Source organism: Zophobas morio, unplaced genomic scaffold, assembly GCF_036711695.1.
Source record: "Zophobas morio isolate AGI-343-1 ecotype UQ-CSIRO unplaced genomic scaffold, CSIRO_AGI_Zmor_V1 ptg000018l, whole genome shotgun sequence".
Taxonomy (NCBI): Eukaryota; Metazoa; Arthropoda; class Insecta; order Coleoptera; family Tenebrionidae; genus Zophobas; species Zophobas morio.
Genome location: NW_026972123.1, coordinates 2,298,866 through 2,320,807, shown reverse-complemented (window position 1 = coordinate 2,320,807; position 21,942 = coordinate 2,298,866). Strand labels below are relative to the sequence as shown.

Sequence of the window (21,942 nt, the reverse complement as noted above, 5' to 3'; positions counted from 1 at the left end):
TGTGTTCCTTATTGTCAGGACAAGGTTTGTATATAAGGAAATTTATAAAAAATAAGACAGCTAAAAAATAAAAAAAATTTAAAAATTTTGTATGGGAATCGCCACTTCGAATTAATTTGAATAGTTGGCGTTCCTGACGGACCTGTCGTCTAACTGACGTGTCATTCAAAACTATTTGTTCCGTGCGTTTGTGAAAAGTATATTGCATTTCAAATAGTTCTTTGTTTTTTCGTAAAAAAAACGTTTGTTTTAAGAAAAGTCTTGGTAAAAGTGAATATAGTTACACATTACTTTTTTCCTACTGCGTGGATGACCAAACACATGAAAACGATTTCGTACAAATTATAAAGATTTCAAATAATCAATTTCTTCTCCATTTTATGAAAAAACTCCAAATTTGGTAATTTCGTTTTTGGTATATTTTACTGAATTTTGCCGCTACTGAATGAGGAAGATGTGAATGACGCCCGATACATAATTTTACGTACACAAAATACTGCGTACATTAAGAAAAAAAGGCAAAATTTAAGCCCCGCCCACCCACCCTATCTCAATTGTGATGATTTTTTTTAAATTGTCAAGAGCCAAAGGACTGGAATTTATTTATATTTTGCCTTTTTTTAATTAAAAATTAGAACATCGAAAATTGAAGAATCTAAATATTGAAAAAATAGGAAAAATGTTGAAGAACGGAAAAATTAGAAAAAGCCAAAATTGAAACGTGGAAAGATTGAGAAATCGAAAATTTGAGCATTCGAGAAAACTAAAAGTAGAATTGAAAGATGGTTGAATTGAAACATCAACATACTGAAAAATTTAAAATTTAAAAATTTTGAAAAATTGAGAAATAGAAATCAATAAATCGAAAAGGTAAAAAATTGAGAAATCGAAACTCCAAATTTTAAAAAGTCGGAAACTTGAAGAATAGAAAAACTGAAAAATCGAAATATATGTATATTGAGCAATCGAACAACTGAAAAATTGAAATATCGAGAAACTGAGAAATCGAGAAATTTAAAAAATTGAAAATCGCAAAATCAAAAATTTTAAAAATCGGAAAATATAAATCTAGAAATTCGAAAATTGAAAGATCAAGCTATTGAAACAGTAAAAGACCGGAAAATTAAAATGCTGAAAAATTGAAAAAGTCCATAATTTGAAGAATCGAGCAATTGAGAAATTTAAAAATTGAAAAGTCGAAGAATATTATAAATCGAAAAATCGAGATGTCAAGAAATCGAAACATCAAAAAATCCTAAAACTGAAAAACTAAAATATCGAGAAATCCAAAAATCTAAATATTGCAAAATCCCAAAACTGAAATAATAAAAATTGAAAAATGGGGAAAAAAATTGGTGAATGGAAAAATTCAAAAAAGCCAAAACCGAAACATGGAAAAATTGAGAAATTTAAAAATTGAAAATTCCAGAAATCCAAGTCGAAAAATCTAAAACCGAAAAGTCGAAAAATTGAAAGATCGTTGAGTTGAAACATCAACATACTGAAAAATCTAAAATTTAAAAAATGCGAAAAATTGAGAATTAGAAACATCAATAAATCTTGGAAACGGAAAAAATCGAGAGATCGAAAAATCGAAAAATTGAAGAATCGACAAATTGAAAAATCCCAAAGTTGAAATAGCGAAAAATTGAAAAACGGAAGATAAATTGAAACATCGAAAAAATTGAAAAATCGAGAAATCTAAAAGTAGAAGAATTGAAAGATCGTTGAATTGAAACATCAACATAATGAAAAATTTCAAATTTAAAAATTTTGAAAAATTGGGAAATAGAAATCAATAAATCGAAAAAGTAAAAAATTGAGAAATCGAAACTCCCAAGTTTAAAAATTCGGAAAATTGAAGAATCGAGAAACTGAAAAATCGAAATATATATTGAGAAATCGAACAACTGAAAAATTGGAATATTGAGAAACTGAGAAATCGAGAAATTTAAAAAATTGAAAATCGAAAAATCAAAAATTTTAAAAATCGGAAAATGTAAATCTAGAAATTCGAAAATTGAAAGATCAAGCTATTGAAACAGTAAAAGACCGAAAAATTAAAATGCTGAAAAATTGAAAAGTCCAGAATTTGAAGAATCGAGCAATTGAGAAATTTAAAAATTGAAAAGTCGAAGAATATTATAAATTGAAAAATCGAGATGTCAAGAAATCGAAACATCAAAAAATCTTAAAACTGAAAAACTAAAATATCGAGAGATCCAAAAATCTAAATATTGCAAAATCCCAAAACTGAGATAATAAAAAATTGAAAAATGGGAAAAAAAATTGGTGAATGGAAAAATTTAAAAAAGCTAAAACTGAAACATGGAAAAATTTCAAATTTAAAAATTTTGAAAAATTGGGAAATAAAAATCAATAAATCGAAAAAGTAAAAAATTGAGAAATCGAAACACCCAAATTTAAAAATTCGGAAAATTGAAGAATCGAGAAACTGAAAAATCGAAATATATATTGAGAAATCGAACAACTGAAAAATTGGAATATCGAGAAACTGAGAAATCGAGAAATTTAAAAAATTGAAAATCGAAAAATCAAAAATTTTAAAAATCGGAAAATGTAAATCTAGAAATTCGAAAAGTGAAAGATCAAGCTATTGAAACAGTAAAAGACCGAAAAATTAAAATGCTGAAAAATTGAAAAGTCCAGAATTTGAAGAATCGAGCAATTGAGAAATTTAAAAATTGAAAAGTCGAAGAATATTATAAATCGAAAAATCGAGATGTCAAGAAATCGGAACATCAAAAAATCCTAAAACTGAAAAACTAAAATATCGAGAAATCCAAAAATCTAAATTTTGCAAAATCCCAAAATTGAAATAATAAATAATTGAAAAATGGAGAAAAAAAGTGGTGAATGGAAAAATTTAAAAAAGCCAAAACCGAAACATGGAAAAATTGAGAAATTTAAAAATTGAAAATTCCAGAAATCTAAGTCGAAAAATCTAAAACCGAAAAGTCGAAAAATTGAAAGATCGTTGAATTGAAACATCAACATACTGAAAAATCTAAAATTTAAAAATGCGAAAAATTGAGAATTAGAAACATCAATAAATCTTGGAAAAGGAAAAAATCGAGAGATCGAAAAATCGAAAAATTGAAGAATCGACAAATTGAAAAATCCCAAAGTTGAAATAGCGAAAAATTGAAAAACGGAAGATAAATTGAAACATCGAAAAAATTGAAAAATCGAGAAATCTATAAAAGTAGAAGAATTGAAAGATCGTTGAATTGAAACATCAACATACTGAAAAATTTCAAATTTAAAAATTTTGAAAAATTGGGAAATAAAAATCAATAAATCGAAAAAGTAAAAAATTGAGAAATCGAAACTCCAAAATTTAAAAATTCGGAAAATTGAAGAATCGAGAAACTGAAAAATCGAAATATATATTGAGAAATCGAACAAGTGAAAAATTGGAATATCGAGAAACTGAGAAATCGCGAAATTTATAAAATTGAAAATCGAAAAATCAAAAATTTTAAAAATCGGAAAATGTAAATCTAGAAATTCGAAAATTGAAAGATCAAGCTATTGAAACAGTAAAAGACCGAAAAATTAAAATGCTGAAAAATTGAAAAGTCCATAGTTTGAGGAATCGAACAATTGAGAAATTTAAAAATTGAAAAGTCGAAGAATATTATAAATCGAAAAATCGAGATGTCAAGAAATCGAAACATCAAAAAATCCTAAAACAGAAAAACTAAAATATCGAGAAATCCAAAAATCTAAATATTGCAAAATCCCAAAACTGAAATAATAAAAAATTGAAAAATGGGAAAAAAAATTGGTGAATGGAAAAATTTAAAAAAGCTAAAACCGAAACATGGAAAAATTGAGAAATTTAAAAATTGAAAATTCCAGAAATCTAAGTCGAAAAATCTAAAACCGAAAAGTCGAAAAATTGAAACATCGTTGAATTGAAACATCAACATACTGAAAAATCTAAAATTTAAAAAATGCGAAAAATTGAGAATTAGAAACATCAATAAATCTTGGAAAAGGAAAAAATCGAGAGATCGAAAAATCGAAAAATTGAAGAATCAACAAAATGAAAAATCCCAAAGTTGAAATACCGAAAAATTGAAAAACGGAAGAAAAATTGAAACATCGAAAAAATTGAAAAATCGAGAAATCTAAAAGTAGAAGAATTGAAAGATCGTTGAATTGACACATCAACATACTGAAAAATGTCAAATTTAAAAATTTTGAAAAATTGGGAAATAAAAATCAATAAATCGAAAAAGTAAAAAATTGAGAAATCGAAACTCCAGAATTTAAAAATTCGGAAAATTGAAGAATCGAGAAACTGAAAAATCGAAATATATATTGAGAAATCGAACAACTGAAAAATTGGAATATCGAGAAACTGAGAAATCGAGAAATTTAAAAAATTGAAAATCGAAAAATCAAAAATTTTAAAAATCGGAAAATGTAAATCTAGAAATTCGAAAATTGAAAGATCAAGCTATTGAAACAGTAAAAGACCGAAAAATTAAAATGCTGAAAAATTGAAAAGTCCATAGTTTGAAGAATCGAACAATTGAGAAATTTAAAAATTGAAAAGTCGAAGAATATTATAAATCGAAAAATCGAGATGTCAAGAAATCGAAACATCAAAAAATCCTAAAACAGAAAAACTAAAATATCGAGAAATCCAAAAATCTAAATATTGCAAAATCCCAAAACTGAAATAATAAAAAATTGAAAAATGGGGAAAAAAAGTGGTGAATGGAAAAATTTAAAAAAGCCAAAACCGAAACGTGGAAAAATTGAGAAATTTAAAAATTGAAAATTCCAAAATACTAAGTCGAAAAATCTAAAACCGAAAAGTCGAAAAATTGAAAGATCGTTGAATTGAAACATCAACATACTGAAAAATCTAAAATTTAAAAAATGCGAAAAATTGAGAATTAGAAACATCAATAAATCTTGGAAAAGGAAAAAATCGAGAGATCGAAAAATCGAAAAATTGAAGAATCGACAAATTGAAAAATCCCAAAGTTGAAAAAGCGGAAAATTGAAAAACGGAAGAAAAATTGAAACATCGAAAAAATTGAAAAATCGAGAAATCTAAAAGTAGAAGAATTGAAAGATCGTTGAATTGAAACATCAACATACTGAAAAATTTCAAATTTAAAAATTTTGAAAAATTGGGAAATAGAAATCAATAAATCGAAAAAGTAAAAAATCGAGAAATCGAAACTCCAAAATTTAAAAATTCGGAAAATTGAAGAATCGAGAAACTGAAAAATTGAAATATATATTGAGAAATCGAACAACTGAAAAATTGGAATATTGAGAAACTGGGAAATCGAGAAATTTAAAAAATTGAAAATCGAAAAATCAAAAATTTTAAAAATCGGAAAATGTAAATCTAGAAATTCGAAAATTGAAAGATCAAGCTATTGAAACAGTAAAAGACCGAAAAATTAAAATGCTGAAAAATTGAAAAGTCCAGAATTTGAAGAATCGAGCAATTGAGAAATTTAAAAATTGAAAAGTCGAAGAATATTATAAATCGAAAAATCGAGATGTCAAGAAATCGAAACATCAAAAAATCCTAAAACTGAAAAACTAAAATATCGAGAAATCCAAAAATCTAAATTTTGCAAAATCCCAAAACTGAAATAATAAAAAATTGAAAAATGGGAAAAAAAATGGAAAAATTTAAAAAAGCTAAAACCGAAACATGGAAAAATTGAGAAATTTAAAAATTGAAAATTCCAGAAATCTAAGTCGAAAAATCTAAAACCGAAAAGTCGAAAAATTGAAAGATCGTTGAATTGAAACATCAACATACTGAAAAATCTAAAATTTAAAAAATGCGAAAAATTGAGAATTAGAAACATCAATAAATCTTGGAAACGGAAAAAATCGAGAGATCGAAAAATCGAAAAATTGAAGAATCGACAAATTGAAAAATCCCAAAGTTGAAATAGCGAAAAATTGAAAAACGGAAGAAAAATTGAAACATCGAAAAAATTGAAAAATCGAAAATCTAAAAGTAGAAGAATTGAAAGATCGTTAAATTGAAACATCAACATACTGAAAAATTTCAAATTTAAAAATTTTGAAAAATTGGGAAATAAAAATCAATAAATCGAAAAAGTAAAAAATTGAGAAATCGAAACTCCAAAATTTAAAAATTCGGAAAATTGAAGAATCGAGAAACTGAAAAATCGAAATATATATTGAGAAATCGAACAAGTGAAAAATTGGAATATCGAGAAACTGAGAAATCGCGAAATTTATAAAATTGAAAATCGAAAAATCAAAAATTTAAAAAATCGGAAAATGTAAATCTAGAAATTCGAAAATTGAAAGATCAAGCTATTGAAACAGTAAAAGACCGAAAAATTAAAATGCTGAAAAATTGAAAAGTCCAGAATTTGAAGAATCGAGCAATTGAGAAATTTAAAAATTGAAAAGTCGAAGAATATTATAAATTGAAAAATCGAGATGTCAAGAAATCGAAAAATCAAAAAATCTTAAAACTGAAAAACTAAAATATCGAGAGATCCAAAAATCTAAATATTGCAAAATCCCAAAACTGAGATAATAAAAAATTGAAAAATGGGAAAAAAAATTGGTGAATGGAAAAATTTAAAAAAGCTAAAACTGAAACATGGAAAAATTTCAAATTTAAAAATTTTGAAAAATTGGGAAATAAAAATCAATAAACCGAAAAAGTAAAAAATTGAGAAATCGAAACACCCAAATTTAAAAATTCGGAAAATTGAAGAATCGAGAAACTGAAAAATCGAAATATATATTGAGAAATCGAACAACTGAAAAATTGGAATATCGAGAAACTGAGAAATCGAGAAATTTAAAAAATTGAAAATCGAAAAATCAAAAATTTTAAAAATCGGAAAATGTAAATCTAGAAATTCGAAAATTGAAAGATCAAGCTATTGTAACAGTGAAAGACCGAAAAATTAAAATGCTGAAAAATTGAAAAGTCCAGAATTTGAAGAATCGAGCAATTGAGAAATTTAAAAATTGAAAAGTCGAAGAATATTATAAATCGAAAAATCGAGATGTCAAGAAATCGAAACATCAAAAAATCCTAAAACTGAAAAACTAAAATATCGAGAAATCCAAAAATCTAAATTTTGCAAAATCCCAAAATTGAAATAATAAATAATTGAAAAATGGAGAAAAAAAGTGGTGAATGGAAAAATTTAAAAAAGCCAAAACCGAAACATGGAAAAATTGAGAAATTTAAAAATTGAAAATTCCAGAAATCTAAGTCGAAAAATCTAAAACCGAAAAGTCGAAAAATTGAAAGATCGTTGAATTGAAACATCAACATACTGAAAAATCTAAAATTTAAAAAATGCGAAAAATTGAGAATTAGAAACATCAATAAATCTTGGAAACGGAAAAAATCGAGAGATCGAAAAATCGAAAAATTGAAGAATCGACAAATTGAAAAATCCCAAAGTTGAAATAGCGAAAAATTGAAAAACGGAAGATAAATTGAAACATCGAAAAAATTGAAAAATCGAGTAATCTAAAAGTAGAAGAATTGAAAGATCGTTGAATTGAAACATCAACATACTGAAAAATTTCAAATTTAAAAATTTTGAAAAATTGGGAAATAGAAATCAATAAATCGAAAAAGTAAAAAATTGAGAAATCGAAACTCCCAAATTTAAAAATTCGGAAAATTGAAGAATCGAGAAACTGAAAAATCGAAATATATATTGAGAAATCGAACAACTGAAAAATTGGAATATCGAGAAACTGAGAAATCGAGAAATTTAAAAAATTGAAAATCGAAAAATCAAAAATTTTAAAAATCGGAAAATATAAATCTAGAAATTCGAAAATTGAAAGATCAAGCTATTGAAACAGTAAAAGACCGGAAAATTAAAATGCTGAAAAATTGAAAAGTCCATAATTTGAAGAATCGAGCAATTGAGAAATTTAAAAATTGAAAAGTCGAAGAATATTATAAATCGAAAAATCGAGATGTCAAGAAATCGAAACATCAAAAAATCCTAAAACTGAAAAACTAAAATATCGAGAAATCCAAAAACCTAAATATTGCAAAATCCCAAAACTGAAATAATAAAAAATTGAAAAATGGGGAAAAAAATTGGTGAATGGAAAAATTCAAAAAAGCCAAAACCGAAACATGGAAAAATTGAGAAATTTAAAAATTGAAAATTCCAGAAATCTAAGTCGAAAAATCTAAAACCGAAAAGTCGAAAAATTGAAAGATCGTTGAGTTGAAACATCAACATACTGAAAAATCTAAAATTTAAAAAATGCGAAAAATTGAGAATTAGAAACATCAATAAATCTTGGAAACGGAAAAAATCGAGAGATCGAAAAATCGAAAAATTGAAGAATCGACAAATTGAAAAATCCCAAAGTTGAAATAGCGAAAAATTGAAAAACGGAAGAAAATTGAAACATCGAAAAAATTGAAAAATCGAGAAATCTAAAAGTAGAAGAATTGAAAGATCGTTGAATTGAAACATCAACATACTGAAAAATTTCAAATTTAAAAATTTTGAAAAATTGGGAAATAAAAATCAATAAATCGAAAAAGTAAAAAATTGAGAAATCGAAACTCCAAATTTTAAAAAGTCGGAAACTTGAAGAATCGAAAAACTGAAAAATCGAAATATATGTATATTGAGAAATCGAACAACTGAAAAATTGAAATATCGAGAAACTGAGAAATGGAGAAGTTTAAAAAATTGAAAATCGAAAATTCAAAAATTTTAAAAATCGGAAAATGTAAATCTAGAAATTCGAAAATTCAAAGATCAAGCTATTGAAACAGTGAAAGACCGAAAAATTAAAATGCTGAAAAATTGAAAAGTCCAGAATTTGAAGAATCGAGCAATTGAGAAATTTAAAAATTGAAAAGTCGAAGAATATTATAAATCGAAAAATCGAGATGTCAAGAAATCGAAACATCAAAAAATCCTAAAACTGAAAAACTAAAATATCGAGAAATCCAAAAATCTAAATTTTGCAAAATCCCAAAACTGAAATAATAAAAAATTGAAAAATGGGAAAAAAAATTGGTGAATGGAAAAATTTAAAAAAGCTAAAACTGAAACATGAAAAAATTGAGAAATTTAAAAATTGAAAATTCCAGAAATCTAAGTCGAAAAATCTAAAACCGAAAAGTCGAAAAATTGAAAGATCGTTGAATTGAAACATCAACATACTGAAAAATCTAAAATTTAAGAAATGCGAAAAATTGAGAATTAGAAACATCAATAAATCTTGGAAAAGGAAAAAATCGAGAGATCGAAAAATCGAAAAATTGGAGAATCGACAAATTGAAAAATCCCAAAGTTGAAATAGCGAAAAATTGAAAAACGGAAGAACAATTGAAACATCGAAAAAATTGAAAAATCGAGAAATCTAAAAGTAGAAGAATTGAAAGATCATTGAATTGAAACATCAACATACTGAAAAATTTAAAATTTAAAAATTTTGAAAAATTGGGAAATGGAAATCAATAAATCGAAAAAGTAAAAAATTGAGAAATCGCAACTCCAAAATTTAAAAATTCGAAAAATTGAAGAATCGAGAAAGTGAAAAATCCAAATATATATTGAGAAATCGAACAACTGAAAAATTGGAATATCGAGAAACTGAGAAATCGAGAAATTTAAAAAATTGAAAATCGAAAAATCAAAAATTTTAAAAATCGGAAAATGTAAATCTAGAAATTCGAAAATTCAAAGATCAAGCTATTGAAACAGCAAAAGACCGAAAAATTAAAATGCTGAAAAATTGAAAAGTCCAGGAATTGAAGAATTTCCAAAATGAAATGTCGAACAATTGAGAAATTTAAAAATTGAAAAGTCGAAGAATATTACAAATCGAAAAATCGAGATGTCAAGAAATCGAAACATCAAAAAATCCTAAAATTGAAAAATTAAAAAATGGAAAAATGAAAAATCGGAAGAAAAATTGAAGGATTGAAAAAATGAAAAACCCAAAGTGCAACATCGAAAAAATTGAGACATCGAGAAATCGAAAAATCCAAAATTTAAAAAAATTGAAAATCGTGAAATGAAATCGATTATTCGGGAAACTGAGAAATCGCAAAATTTAGAAATGGAAAGTTTGAAGAGTCGAAAAATTGAAAAACCAAGGACTTAAAGTGAAATATCGAGAAATCCAAAAATCGAAATATCGGAAAATCCCAAAACTGAAATAAAACATGGAAAAAAAAATGAGAAATTTAAAAACTGAAAATTCGAGAAATCTAAGTCGAAAAATCTAAAACCGAGAAGTCGAAAAATTGAAAGCTGGTTGCATTGGTTTGAATGTTTATTAACTTACTGAAAAATCTAAAATTTAAAAAATGCGAAAAATTGAGAATTAGAAACATCAATAAATCTTGGAAAAGGAAAAAATCGAGAGATGGAAAAATCGAAACGTCAAAAAAATCGAAAAATTGAAGAATCGACAAATTGATAAATTCCAAAGCTGAAATACCGAAAAATTAAAAACGGAAGAAAAATTTCAAAAAAATTGAAAAGCAGAGAAATCGAAAAGCAAAAAAGTCTAAAATTTAAAAAATTGAAAAGTCGACAAATCGGGAAATGAAAAAATTGAGAAATCGAAAAATCTTGAAATTGTAATATCGAAAAATTTTAAATCGTTGGCAGACCTAGGGGAGAACCCTAATTTCAAAATCCATATTTCCTTACAAAAATTTACCATTTCAAACGTGTTTTAAAGTTCTAAAAATCAAAAGTCATCACAACTGAGATGGGGTGGGAGGGCGGGGTCTATATTTTGCCTTTTTTTTCTTAATATACATAGTATTCTTTGAGTAACACGATACTCAAAAACATGTTTTCAATTTCTTGTAAAGAAATAAGTCTTTTGCAGTTAAGCTTGGTTCACGGCGTATAAAAAAATTGAAAAATGAAAATATCGAGAAATCCAAAAACTAAATATTGAAAAATCCCATAACAAGACATAAAAAAATTGAAATATAGGAAAAAAATTGAATGGAAAAATTTTAAAAAGCCAAAACTGAAACATGGAAAAATTGAGAAATCGAAAAATTGAAAGATCGTTGAATTGAAATATCAATATAATGAAAAATCTAAAATTTAAAAAATTCTAAAAAATTTAAAAATATAAACATCAATAAATCCTGAAAAAGTAAAAAATCGAAACCTCAAAAAAAGTCGAAAGATCGAGTAATCGAAATATGAAAAAATTGAGATATCCAAAACTTGAAATGTTGAGAAATTTAAAAGTCGAAAAATTCAGAAAATCGAGATGTCCAGAAATCGAAACATCAATGAATCATAAAATTGAAAAATTCCAAAACTGAAACCTAAAACTGAAATACGGAAAAATTGAAAAACGGAAGAAAAACTGAAAAATCGAGAAATCGAAAAGTCGAAAATTCGAAAATTTGAAGAACTGAAAAGTCGAGAAATCGGGAAACGAAACCGATTATTTGCGAAACTGAGAAAAAAATGGAAAAATTGACTAATAAACAATTGAGAAATGAAAAATTGAAAAATTCTAAAATTATGAACTCGAAAGTTTTTAAATCGTTGGCAGACATAGGGGAGGAGACTAATTGCAAAATCCATACATATTTCCATACAAAAATGTGTTTTACGTTTCTAAAAATAAAAAGTCATGACAATTGAGGTGGGGTGGGTGGGCGGGGTTTATATTTTGCCCTTTTTTCTGAATGTACTTAGTATATTTTGAACAACACGATAGTTAAAGACATGTTTTTGTAAAGAAATAAGTCTTTTGCAGTTAAGCTTAGTCCACGGCGAATAAAAAAAATTGAAAAATTAAAATATCGAAAAATTGAAAAACTGAAAAATCTAAAATTTAAGATTCGAAAAATTGGAAAATCCTAAAATTGCAAAATTAAAATTTCGAAAAATGAAAAATCGGATGGGTCAAATCTAAAATTTAAAAAAATCAGAAAACCACATAATCGAGAATTTAAAATTTAAAAAATTGAAAATCAAGGAACTGAAAATTCAAAAAATTGAAATTTCAAAACTGAAATGATGAAACGACAGGAAACCGAAAAACTGGAAATCGAAAAAGTAAAAAATCGAAACATCAAAAAAATCGAAAAATTGAAGAATCGACAATTTGAAAAATCCCAAAGTTGAGATACCGAAAAATGAAACATCGAAAAAATTGAAAAATCGAGAAATCGAAAAGTCGAAAAATAGAAAATTGAAAGAAACAGAAAAGTCGAGAAATCGGGAAATGAGACCGATTATTCGGGAAACTGAGAAAAAAATGGAAAAACTGAAGAATCAAAAATTGAGGAATCGTAAAATTGAAACATCGAAAAATTGGAAAACAGAAACATGAAAAAAACGCAGAAATCGAAAAATTGAAAAATCTTAAAATTGTAAAATCGACAAGTTTAAAATCGTTGGCAGATCTAGGGGAGGAGCCTAATTATAAAATACATGTGCTCTAACAAAAAATTACCATTTGAAACGTGTTTTAGGTTTCTAAAAAAAAAAAGTCATCACAATTGAGATGGGGTGGGAGGGCGGGGTTTATATTTTGCCTTTTCTCTTAATGTGCCAAGTATTCTTTGAACAACACGATACTCAAAAACATGTTCTTAATTTCTTGTAAAGAAATAAGTTTTTTGCAGTTAAGCTCCGCCCCCTTGGTTCACGACGAATAAAAAAAATTGAAAAATTAAAATATCGAAAAATTGAAGAAAATTGAAGAAATTCGAAACATGAAAAAATCCATAAATTGAAAAACTGAAAAATCTAAAATTTTAAAATCGAATAAGTAAAATATCGAAAAATCCAAAAATTGAAATATTGAAAAATCTCAAAACTGAAATATTAAAAAATTGAAGAATGGAAAAATTTAAAAAAGCCAAAATTGAAACATGGAAAAATTTAGAAAATCGAAAATTTTAGACAATTGAAAAGTCTAGAAATCGGGTAAACTGAGGAAAAATGGAAAAAATGAAGAATCAAAAATTGAGAAATCGAAAAATAGGAAAATATCGTAAAATTATAAAATCGAAAAATGTAATATTTTAAACGTGTTTTAAGTTTCTAAAAACAAAAAATCATCACAATTGAGATGGGGAGGTTGGGCTGGGTTTATATTTTGCCTTTTTTCTTAATGTACCTAGTATTCTTTGGACAACACGATACTCAAAAGCATGTTTTTAATTTCTGGTAAAGAAATAAATCTTTTGCAGTTAAGCTTGGTTCACGGTCAATAAAAAATTGAAAAATTTAAATATCAAAAAAATGAAAAACCAAAAGAATAAGTAAAATATCGAGAAATCCAAAAACTGAAATATTAAAAAATTGAAGAATGGAAAAATTTTAAAAAGTCTAAATTGAAACATGGTAAAATTGAGAAATTGAAAACTTGAAAATTCGGGAAATTAAGTTGAAAAATCTAAAGGTGAGAAGTCGAAAAGTTGAAAGATCGTTGAATTGAAACATCAACATACTGAAAAATTTAAAATTTAAAAAATTCGAAAAATTGAGAAATAGAAACATCAGTAAATCTTGAAAAAGCCAAAAATCGAGAGATCGAAAAATGGAAACGTCAAAAAAAACTCGAAAGATCGAGTAATCGAAATATCAAAAAATTCAGAAATTAAAAAACTTTCAAAATTGAAAAGCTGGAAAATTGAGATATCCAAACCTTAAAAATTTGAGAGATTTAAAAATCGAAAAACCGAGATGTCCAGAAATCGAAACATCAAAAAATATCGAAAAATGAAAATCGGATGCGTCAAATCCAATATTTAAAAAATTGAAAATCGATAAACTGAAAAATCAAGAAATTCAAAAATTCCAAAACTGAAATGAAGAAACAGGAAATCGAAAAAATAAAAAAATTGAGAGACCGAAAATTCTGAAAGTCAAAAAAATCGAAAAATTGAAGAATCCACAATTTGAAAAATCATAAAGCTAAAATACCGAAAAATTGAAAAACGGAAGAAAAATTAAAACATCAAAAAAATTGAAAAGTCGAGAAATCGAATATCCGAAAAATCGAAAATTTAAGAAAATTGAAAAGTCGGGAAATCGGGAAATCAAAGCGATTATTCGGGAAACTGAGGAAAAGATGGAAACATTGAGAAATTGAAAAATTGAAAATTCGAGTAGAAAAATCTAAAACTGAGAAGTCGAAAAGTTGAAAGATCGTTGAATTAATGGTCAACATACTGAAAAATCTAAAATTTAGAAAATGTGAAAAATTGAAACATTGAAACATCAATAAATCTTGAAAAAGTAAAAAAACCAAAAGATCGACTAATCGAAGTATCAAAAAATTCAGAAATTAAAAAATTTTCCAAATCGAAAAGTTGAAAAATTGAGATATCCAAATCTTGAAAATTGGAGAAGAAATTTGAAAATCGAAAACCGAGATGTCCAGAAATCGAAACATCAAAAAATCCTAAAATTGTAACATTAAAATATCGAAAATGAAAAATCGGAAGGGTCAAATCCAAAATTTAAAATGCCGAAAATCGAAAAACTGAAAAATCAAGAAATTCCGAAACTGAAATGACGAAACAACAGAAAATCGAAAAATTGAAGAATCCGCAATTTGAAAAAATCTAAAGCTGAAATACCGAAAAATTGAAAAATGGAAGAACAATCGAAAAAATCGAGAAATCGAAAAGTCGAAAAATCGAAAATTTAAAAGTCGAGAAATCGGGAAACGAAACCGATAAGTCGAGAACCTGAGAACAAAATGGAAAAATTGAAGAATCAAGAAATGAGAAATCGTAAAATTGAAACATCGAAAAATCGAAACATGGAAAAACGAATAAAATTGAGAAATCGAAAAATTGAAAAATTCTAAAATTATAAAATCGAAAAATGTAATATTTTAAACGTGTTCTAAGTTTCTAAAAATAAAAAGTCATCATAATTGAGATGGGGTGGGTGGGTGGGGTTTATATTTTGCCTTTTTTCTTAATGTACCTAGTATTCTTTAAACAGCACGATACTCAAAAACATGTTTTTAATTTCTTGTAAAGATATAAATCTTCTGCAGTTAAGCTTGGTTCACGACGAATAAAAAAAATTGAAAAATTAAAATATCGAAAAATTGAAGAAAATTGAAGAAATTCGAAACATGAAAAAATCCATAAATTGAAAAACTGAAAAATCTAAAATTTTAAAATCGAATAAGTAAAATATCGAGAAATCCAAAAACTGAAATATTGAAAAATCCCAAAACTGAAAAATTAAAAAATTGAAGAATGGTAAAATTTAAAAAAGCCAAAATTAAAACATGGAAAAATTGAGAAAATCGAAAATTTAAGACAATTGAAAAGTCTAGAAATCGGGTAAACTGAGGAAAAATGGAAAAAATGAAGAATCAAAAATTGAGAAATCGAAAAATTGGAAAATATCGTAAAATTATAAAATCGAAAAATGTAATATTTTAAACGTGTTTTAAGTTTCTAAAAACAAAAAATCATCACAATTGAGATGGGGAGGTTGGGCTGGGTTTATATTTTGCCTTTTTTCTTAATGTACCTAGTATTCTTTGGAGAACACGATACTCAAAAGCATGTTTTTAATTTCTGGTAAAGAAATAAATCTTTTGCAGTTAAGCTTGGTTCACGGTCAATAAAAAATTGAAAAATTTAAATATCAAAAAAATGAAAAACCAAAAGAATAAGTAAAATATCGAGAAATCCAAAAACTGAAATATTAAAAAATTGAAGAATGGAAAAATTTTAAAAAGCCAAAATTGAAACATGGAAAAATTGAGAAATTGAAAACTTGAAAATTCGGGAAATTAAGTTGAAAAATCTAAAGGTGAGAAGTCGAAAAGTTGAAAGATCGTTGAATTGAAACATCAACATACTGAAAAATTTAAAATTTAAAAAATGCGAAAAATTGAGACGTAGAAACATCAATAAATCTTGAAAAAGCCAAAAATCGAGAGATCGAAAAATGGAAACGTCAAAAAAAATCGAAAGATCGAGTAATCGAAATATCAAAAAATTCAGAAATTAAAAAACTTTCAAAATTGAAAAGCTGGAAAATTGAGATATCCAAACCTTAAAAATTTGAGAAATTTAAAAATCGAAAAACCGAGATGTCCAGAAATCGAAACATCAAAAAATATCGAAAAATGAAAATCGGATGCGTCAAATCCAATATTTAAAAAATTGAAAATCGATAAACTGAAAAATCAAGAAATTCAAAAATTCCAAAACTGAAATGACGAAACAACAGGAAATCGAAAAAGTAAAAAATCGGGAGATCGAAAATTCGAAACGTCAAAAAAATCCAAAAATTGAAGAATCCACAATTTGAAAAATCCTAAAGCTGAATTACCGAAAAATTGAAAAACGGAAGAAAAATTGAAACATCGAAAAAATTGAAAAATCGAGAAATCGAATAGCCGAAAAATCGAAAATTTATAAAATTGATAATTCGAGAAATCGGGAAATGAAACCGATTATTCGGGAAACTGAGAAAAAATGGAAAAATTGAAGAATCAAAAATTGAGAAATCGTAAAATTGAATAATCGAAAAATTGAAAAATGGAAAAACAAAAAAAATTGAGAAATCGAAAAATTGAAGAATCCTAAAATTATAAAATCGATAAATTACCATTTTAAACGTGTTTTAAGTTTCTAAAAATAAAAAAATCATCACAATTAGAATGGGCTGGGTGGGCGGGGTTTATATTTTGCCTTTTTTCTTAACGTATCTAGTTTTCTTTGAATAGCACGATACTCAAAAACATATTTTTAATTTCCCGTAAAGAAATAAATCTTTTGCAGTTAAGCTTGATTCTCGGCGAATAAAAAAAATTGAAAAATTGAAAAACCAAGGATTCGAAGCATGGAAAAATCCATAAACTAAAAAACTGAAAAATCTAAAATTTTAAAATCGAATAAGTTAGATATCGAAAAATCCAAAAATCGAAATATTGAAAAATCCCAAAATGAAATATTAAAAAGTTGAAGAATGGAAAAAAGCCGAAATTAAAGCATGGAAAAATTGAGAAAATGAAAAATTGAAAATTTGAGAAATCTAAGGTGACATTGATATGATAAAATGAAGGTGACTGCATATCCGATACATAATTCTACATATTTAATTATTTATCTTATTACATTAAAAACAAAAACAACTTTTTATTTACTCCTAATAAATATGGTATACAGAATTGAAAAATGTAGAATTTAAAAATCGAAAAATAAAAAAATCGGGAAATCCACGAATCGAAAAAGTGAAGAATCTAAATAATCAAAAATTCCAAAACTGGTACATCAAAAAATTGAAAAATGGGAAAAAATTGAAGAATGGAAATATTAAAAAAAGCCAAAACTGAAGCATGGAAAAATTGAGAAATCGAAGAATTGAAAGATTGCTGAATTGAAAAAACAATCTGAAAAATCTAAAATTAAAAATTTTGAAAAATTGAGAAATAGAAACATCAATAAATCGAAAATTGAAAATCGAAAAAAATTCAGAAAAATTTTCAAAATTGAAATTTGAAAAATTGAAAAATCTCAAACTTGAAAATTTGAGAAATGTAAAAGTCGAAAAATTTTGAAAATCGAAAAACCGAGATGTCGAGAAGTGAAAAAGTGAAAAATTCATAAATCGAAACTCCTAAATTTAAAAAGTCGGAAAATTGAAGAATCGAGAAACTGAAAAATCAAAATATATATTGAGAAATCGAACAACTGGAAAATTGGAATATCGAGAAACTGAGAAATCAAGAAATTTTAAAAATTAAAAAACTCGAAAAATCAAAAATTTTAAAAATCGGAAAATGGAAATCTGGAAAGTCGAAAATTGAAAGATCGAGCAGTTGAAACAGTAAAAATCGAAAAATTAAAATGCTGAAAAATTGAAAAATCAAGAATTTGAAAAATTCTCAAAATCAAATGTCGAACAATTGAGAAGTCGAAGAATATTAAAAATTGAAAGACCGAGATGTCAAGAAATCGAAACAACAAAAAATCCAAAAACTGAAAAATGAAAAATCGGAAGGGTCAAATCTAAAATTTATTAAAATCGGAAAACCGAGAAATCGAAAACCCAAAATTCAAAAATGAAAAATCGAAAAACTGAAAAATCAACTAGATAATTGAAAAAAGTCGAGAAATCGTGAAATGAAATCGATTATTCGTGAAACTGAGAAATCGAAAATTTGAAGAGTCGAAAAATTAAAAAATTCTAAAATTGTATTATCCAAAAATTGAAAATCGTTGGCAGACCTAGGGGAGGATCAAAATACAAAAATTCACCATTTTAAACGTGTTTTAAGTTTCTAAAAATAAAAAAGTCATCACAATTGAGACGAAATGGGTGGGCGTGGTTTATATTTTGTCTTTTGTCTTTGTACTTTGCGTTCACGCAATCGCGTGTCTTAATAAATACACTAGGTGCTATAATAATTGCACTAAACGTAGTGAAATTTATTTTCTTACTGTTGTCATAACTGCCTATCATCTTTTTGCTTACAATCTGCAAATCTTGTCAACTCTCGTAAAATTCCCTAGATTTCGAAATCGAAATTTCATAGTTTTCGCTGCACCCAAAATTGTGCGTACGACAAAGTGCTTCTTATTATAAAACTCGTATCATAATATACTATTATGAGCTTGTTTTTTATGCAGCTATGATATTAGTCTTGACGCAATCTGGTATATGTCTAGTAACAATGAAGAAACGACTAGTTTTCACATTTTTATTGCAAAATTTTAAATTTAACACTACTTTAAAACTATCACGAAGAGATTCAGACTTCTCTCCTACGATCCTAAGCAGTACTTATAACCTTAAAAATCCCCATTACATATACAGTGCCAGTAATGGAAACTGCATCAAGTACTACAGTTCCGTCGACTACCAAAAAGTATCTAGATTTTTAATACACAGTCACACGTTAAAAACCTAGGAACAACAAAATCCCAAAACGTTGGATTTGTTACGGGACTTTGTGATCGGGCGTACCACTCCAGGCTAAAAACTGTAAACGCGCTAAAGAAAGCCAGAATAAATGAACACCAGAAAATAACAACAGTAAACATGTTTTTAGGAATTTCAAAGAATGTCAAAGGAAGTCCTACAACCACAAACACAAAAAATGTTACAGGAACAAGTCCACCAGTGCAACAAAATACAACCCATTCGTGCACAACAAAAGACAACAAGAACACCGTCAATTTTGCTAGTAAAACATTGTCACAAATATGTTTCCTGAACTCAAGGTAAACGTAATAATACAACCAATCCTGCACGACCTTGTTCCATTTCACCAACCAACCGTTATAAGTGTGTTCGTTCCACCAATCTGAATAGAACAAACGGTCCCCGAATTGTAAAATTTCGGCCCAGAAATTATGAAATGAATGCCACAACGTGACGAATATACCCGTAAGTATTATCAGTGCATATCCCGTTTTCTCTAGAATCAAGAGTAACACCTCGTTTACGGTAAATTTTTGTGCCCATCTTTCCGAAGTTGGGAAACAGTTCATGGCACAGAAAACAAATGCGAAAAAACCAGCAACCCATTCGAGGAAAGACTGAGTGACAAAGTTCCAGTTGATGGTCTTGGTTCGAGGGTAGGCGTCTCTGTAGATGAGAGTAGGAGCAAAAAGAAAGTATAGATAGTTAGAGAAAGAGAGACGAGGAAGTTCTTCGGAAGCTTTGCTTCGCACGAACGCATGGACTTTCATTAAAAACCGGGTCTAAAAATTGATTTATTTTAAAGCGATTTTTTAAATGATTAACTTACCTGTTCGAGGGTGACGATAAGTATGCAAGAGAAATTGAAGCTGAAATAGCGGACTGCGTCAGTGGCTAACTTGAAGCTGTAAAAATAGTACAAAACTAAACATGCCAATCCTAACCGATCGTAAACTATGGCCATCCCTGAAAATCGGTTATTAGTTTTGAAATATCGTTGATGTTGTTGTGGTTTCGAAGAAACGTTGTGTTGATCGCTTTTTGGTATATATAAATAAATAAATAAATCAATAAATAAATAATAATAATGGTAGAAAACGCAAGACTTGTTGCATTATGAACAAGTGAATTTGTTTTGAGCTGAGAGTTCTTGCCTTTTTGGTTTGCAACCTTCACCTTTGCGTTTGAAGTGCCTTGATTCTCGTAATGTTGGTTGCCTATCTATTACTGTTGAATATTTGAATCTGGACCCTCTTCAGACGATTATTCCAGGTCTAACTAAAACTCTATGAAGATTGTTTTCTTTCAGTAACTTCTACATATTCAAAAAATTTGAGATCGGCTCTCCTACGGGAATCCACCTCCAGATCGTCCTCAGAAGTGTTAGAATCGTCGATAAAACCGTGTATTCATTCGAATGATTTACATTACATATTTTCCAGGAAACATCAAACTCGTGGTTTAAATTCAAAATTTGAAAGTTAATTCTGGAAAAAGATATCGATGACGAAACATTTAAAATTCACTCGACGTAACTATGTACTAGAAAACATAACGTAAACGCAACATGACACGGATAATAAAACACAGTTATTTCCCGTCGTACCGAAAATCAAAACGAACTCTAATAAAGCAAAAATTCGTCGAAAACGGCATTACTTAGTCTGTTTTTGGACTATGACCAGAAAATATCAAATCTTCCAGGGACGTTCGCTTTCGAAACCACAGCATAACTTACCTCTTGCATACGTCCTAAGACTCAACCACACTTTAAAAACGAAGAACAGTGCACAGACTGACGCAAAGCAACACGACCAAATGAAGATGGCTTTATCCAAGTGGACGAAACATGTTTTTATTACTTCAAAGCCAAAAGTTACTCTAAAAGCAGTTGTTGTTTCACCGTTGCTTTTGTTTAAATATTTACCTTCCGGTTGTCAAGTATTCGTTTCCTAGGGTGTAGAGAGAAAGACCCAGGAAGACGATGGCGCACATGTTGTAAATATTTCGTGTTTGAGGATGTTCGAAGGCATCGGTCGCAGGGGAATTCCGAATTACAAATTTCTTTTCCATTTTAGTGAAAATTTTCTAAGTTTGAAGTGCGATTTTCTTAATACGCGTTTTTTCGTTCTTGGTACGTATTACTAGACGTAGGGTATATGAGTAGGTGATATGTTAAAATGAAGGTGACTGCTTATCCGTCCGATACATAATTCTACATATTTAAGAAATTTGTATGTTTGTAATTATTACGTGTAGAACAAGAAAAACTTTTTATTTAATAAATATGGTATACACAGTTTTTTGACCTCTAACTAGCTTTTTAAGACGCAAGGACGCGTCAAACATATCTCCGCGACAACTAATTTATCCTCAATGGCGAACTATCAACAATATAATTATTATCCATTCACAGATCATTGCGACATTATTTAAAAAGAAAATGTCTCAAATAGTTTTACCCGAGGGGTAAACCGCAGAGGAAATCAATTGTACACGCTAGAGGTAATCAAAGGAAATCACAGGAAATCACACGAAATCACAGGAAACCAAAGGAAGTCAAAAGGAAATCAAGAGGAAATCAACGAGAAATCAAGAGGAAATCAATGAGAAATTAACTAGAAATCAACAAGAAAACAAAGGAAATCCAAAATCATCATAGCAAATCCAGTTAAACTAGATATTTTCTAGAACTAATAAACGTAACATGTACGACATAAGTCATAGCATTCATCATAAGAAAGAAAATATCAATTTAATCTTAAAAGTGGATATTATGAATTGGAAGCTGTTAAATCATCAAATAAAGATCTTATCAGGCTGCTTTCTAAAGAGAGTTGTCAAAGAGATGATGTTATAAATAAATCGGGTATCAACAATTATAATAATGCATCACTACCTTATAAGAAATTTCAATTTCCGTGTAATTTTGTTGATGAATTAAGCAAAATAAGACAGGAATCAGAATGTTCCATTGAAA

At 27.3% G+C, this 21,942-nt stretch overlaps 1 protein-coding gene across 1 annotated transcript; it reads right to left on the bottom strand.

Moving 5' to 3' along the window:
- Positions 1-18,843: 18,843 nt before the first annotated feature.
- Positions 18,844-21,111, bottom strand: LOC135130996 (sterol O-acyltransferase 1-like). Its single transcript, XM_064058490.1, has 4 exons — positions 20,890-21,111; positions 20,701-20,843; positions 19,792-19,928; positions 18,844-19,744 (listed from the first exon to the last, which is right to left on the bottom strand). Exons 1-4 carry the CDS (start codon positions 21,033-21,035, stop codon positions 18,911-18,913), a joined length of 1,260 nt encoding a protein of 419 aa, XP_063914560.1. The 5' UTR covers positions 21,036-21,111; the 3' UTR covers positions 18,844-18,910.
- Positions 21,112-21,942: the final 831 nt, after the last annotated feature.

What these genes read in the sequence shown, in the direction of transcription:
- LOC135130996 (XM_064058490.1), bottom strand. Translation starts at nt 21,035, where the DNA reads ATGGAAAAGAAATTTGTAATTCGGAATTCCCCTGCGACCGATGCCTTC. An exon ending in TCTTAGGACGTATGCAAGAG is followed by an intron (nt 19,929 to 20,700) that starts GTAAGTTATGCT and finishes ACCGATTTTCAG; the next exon opens with GGATGGCCATAGTTTACGAT. An exon ending in TTATCGTCACCCTCGAACAG is followed by an intron (nt 19,745 to 19,791) that starts GTAAGTTAATCA and finishes ATCAATTTTTAG; the next exon opens with ACCCGGTTTTTAATGAAAGT.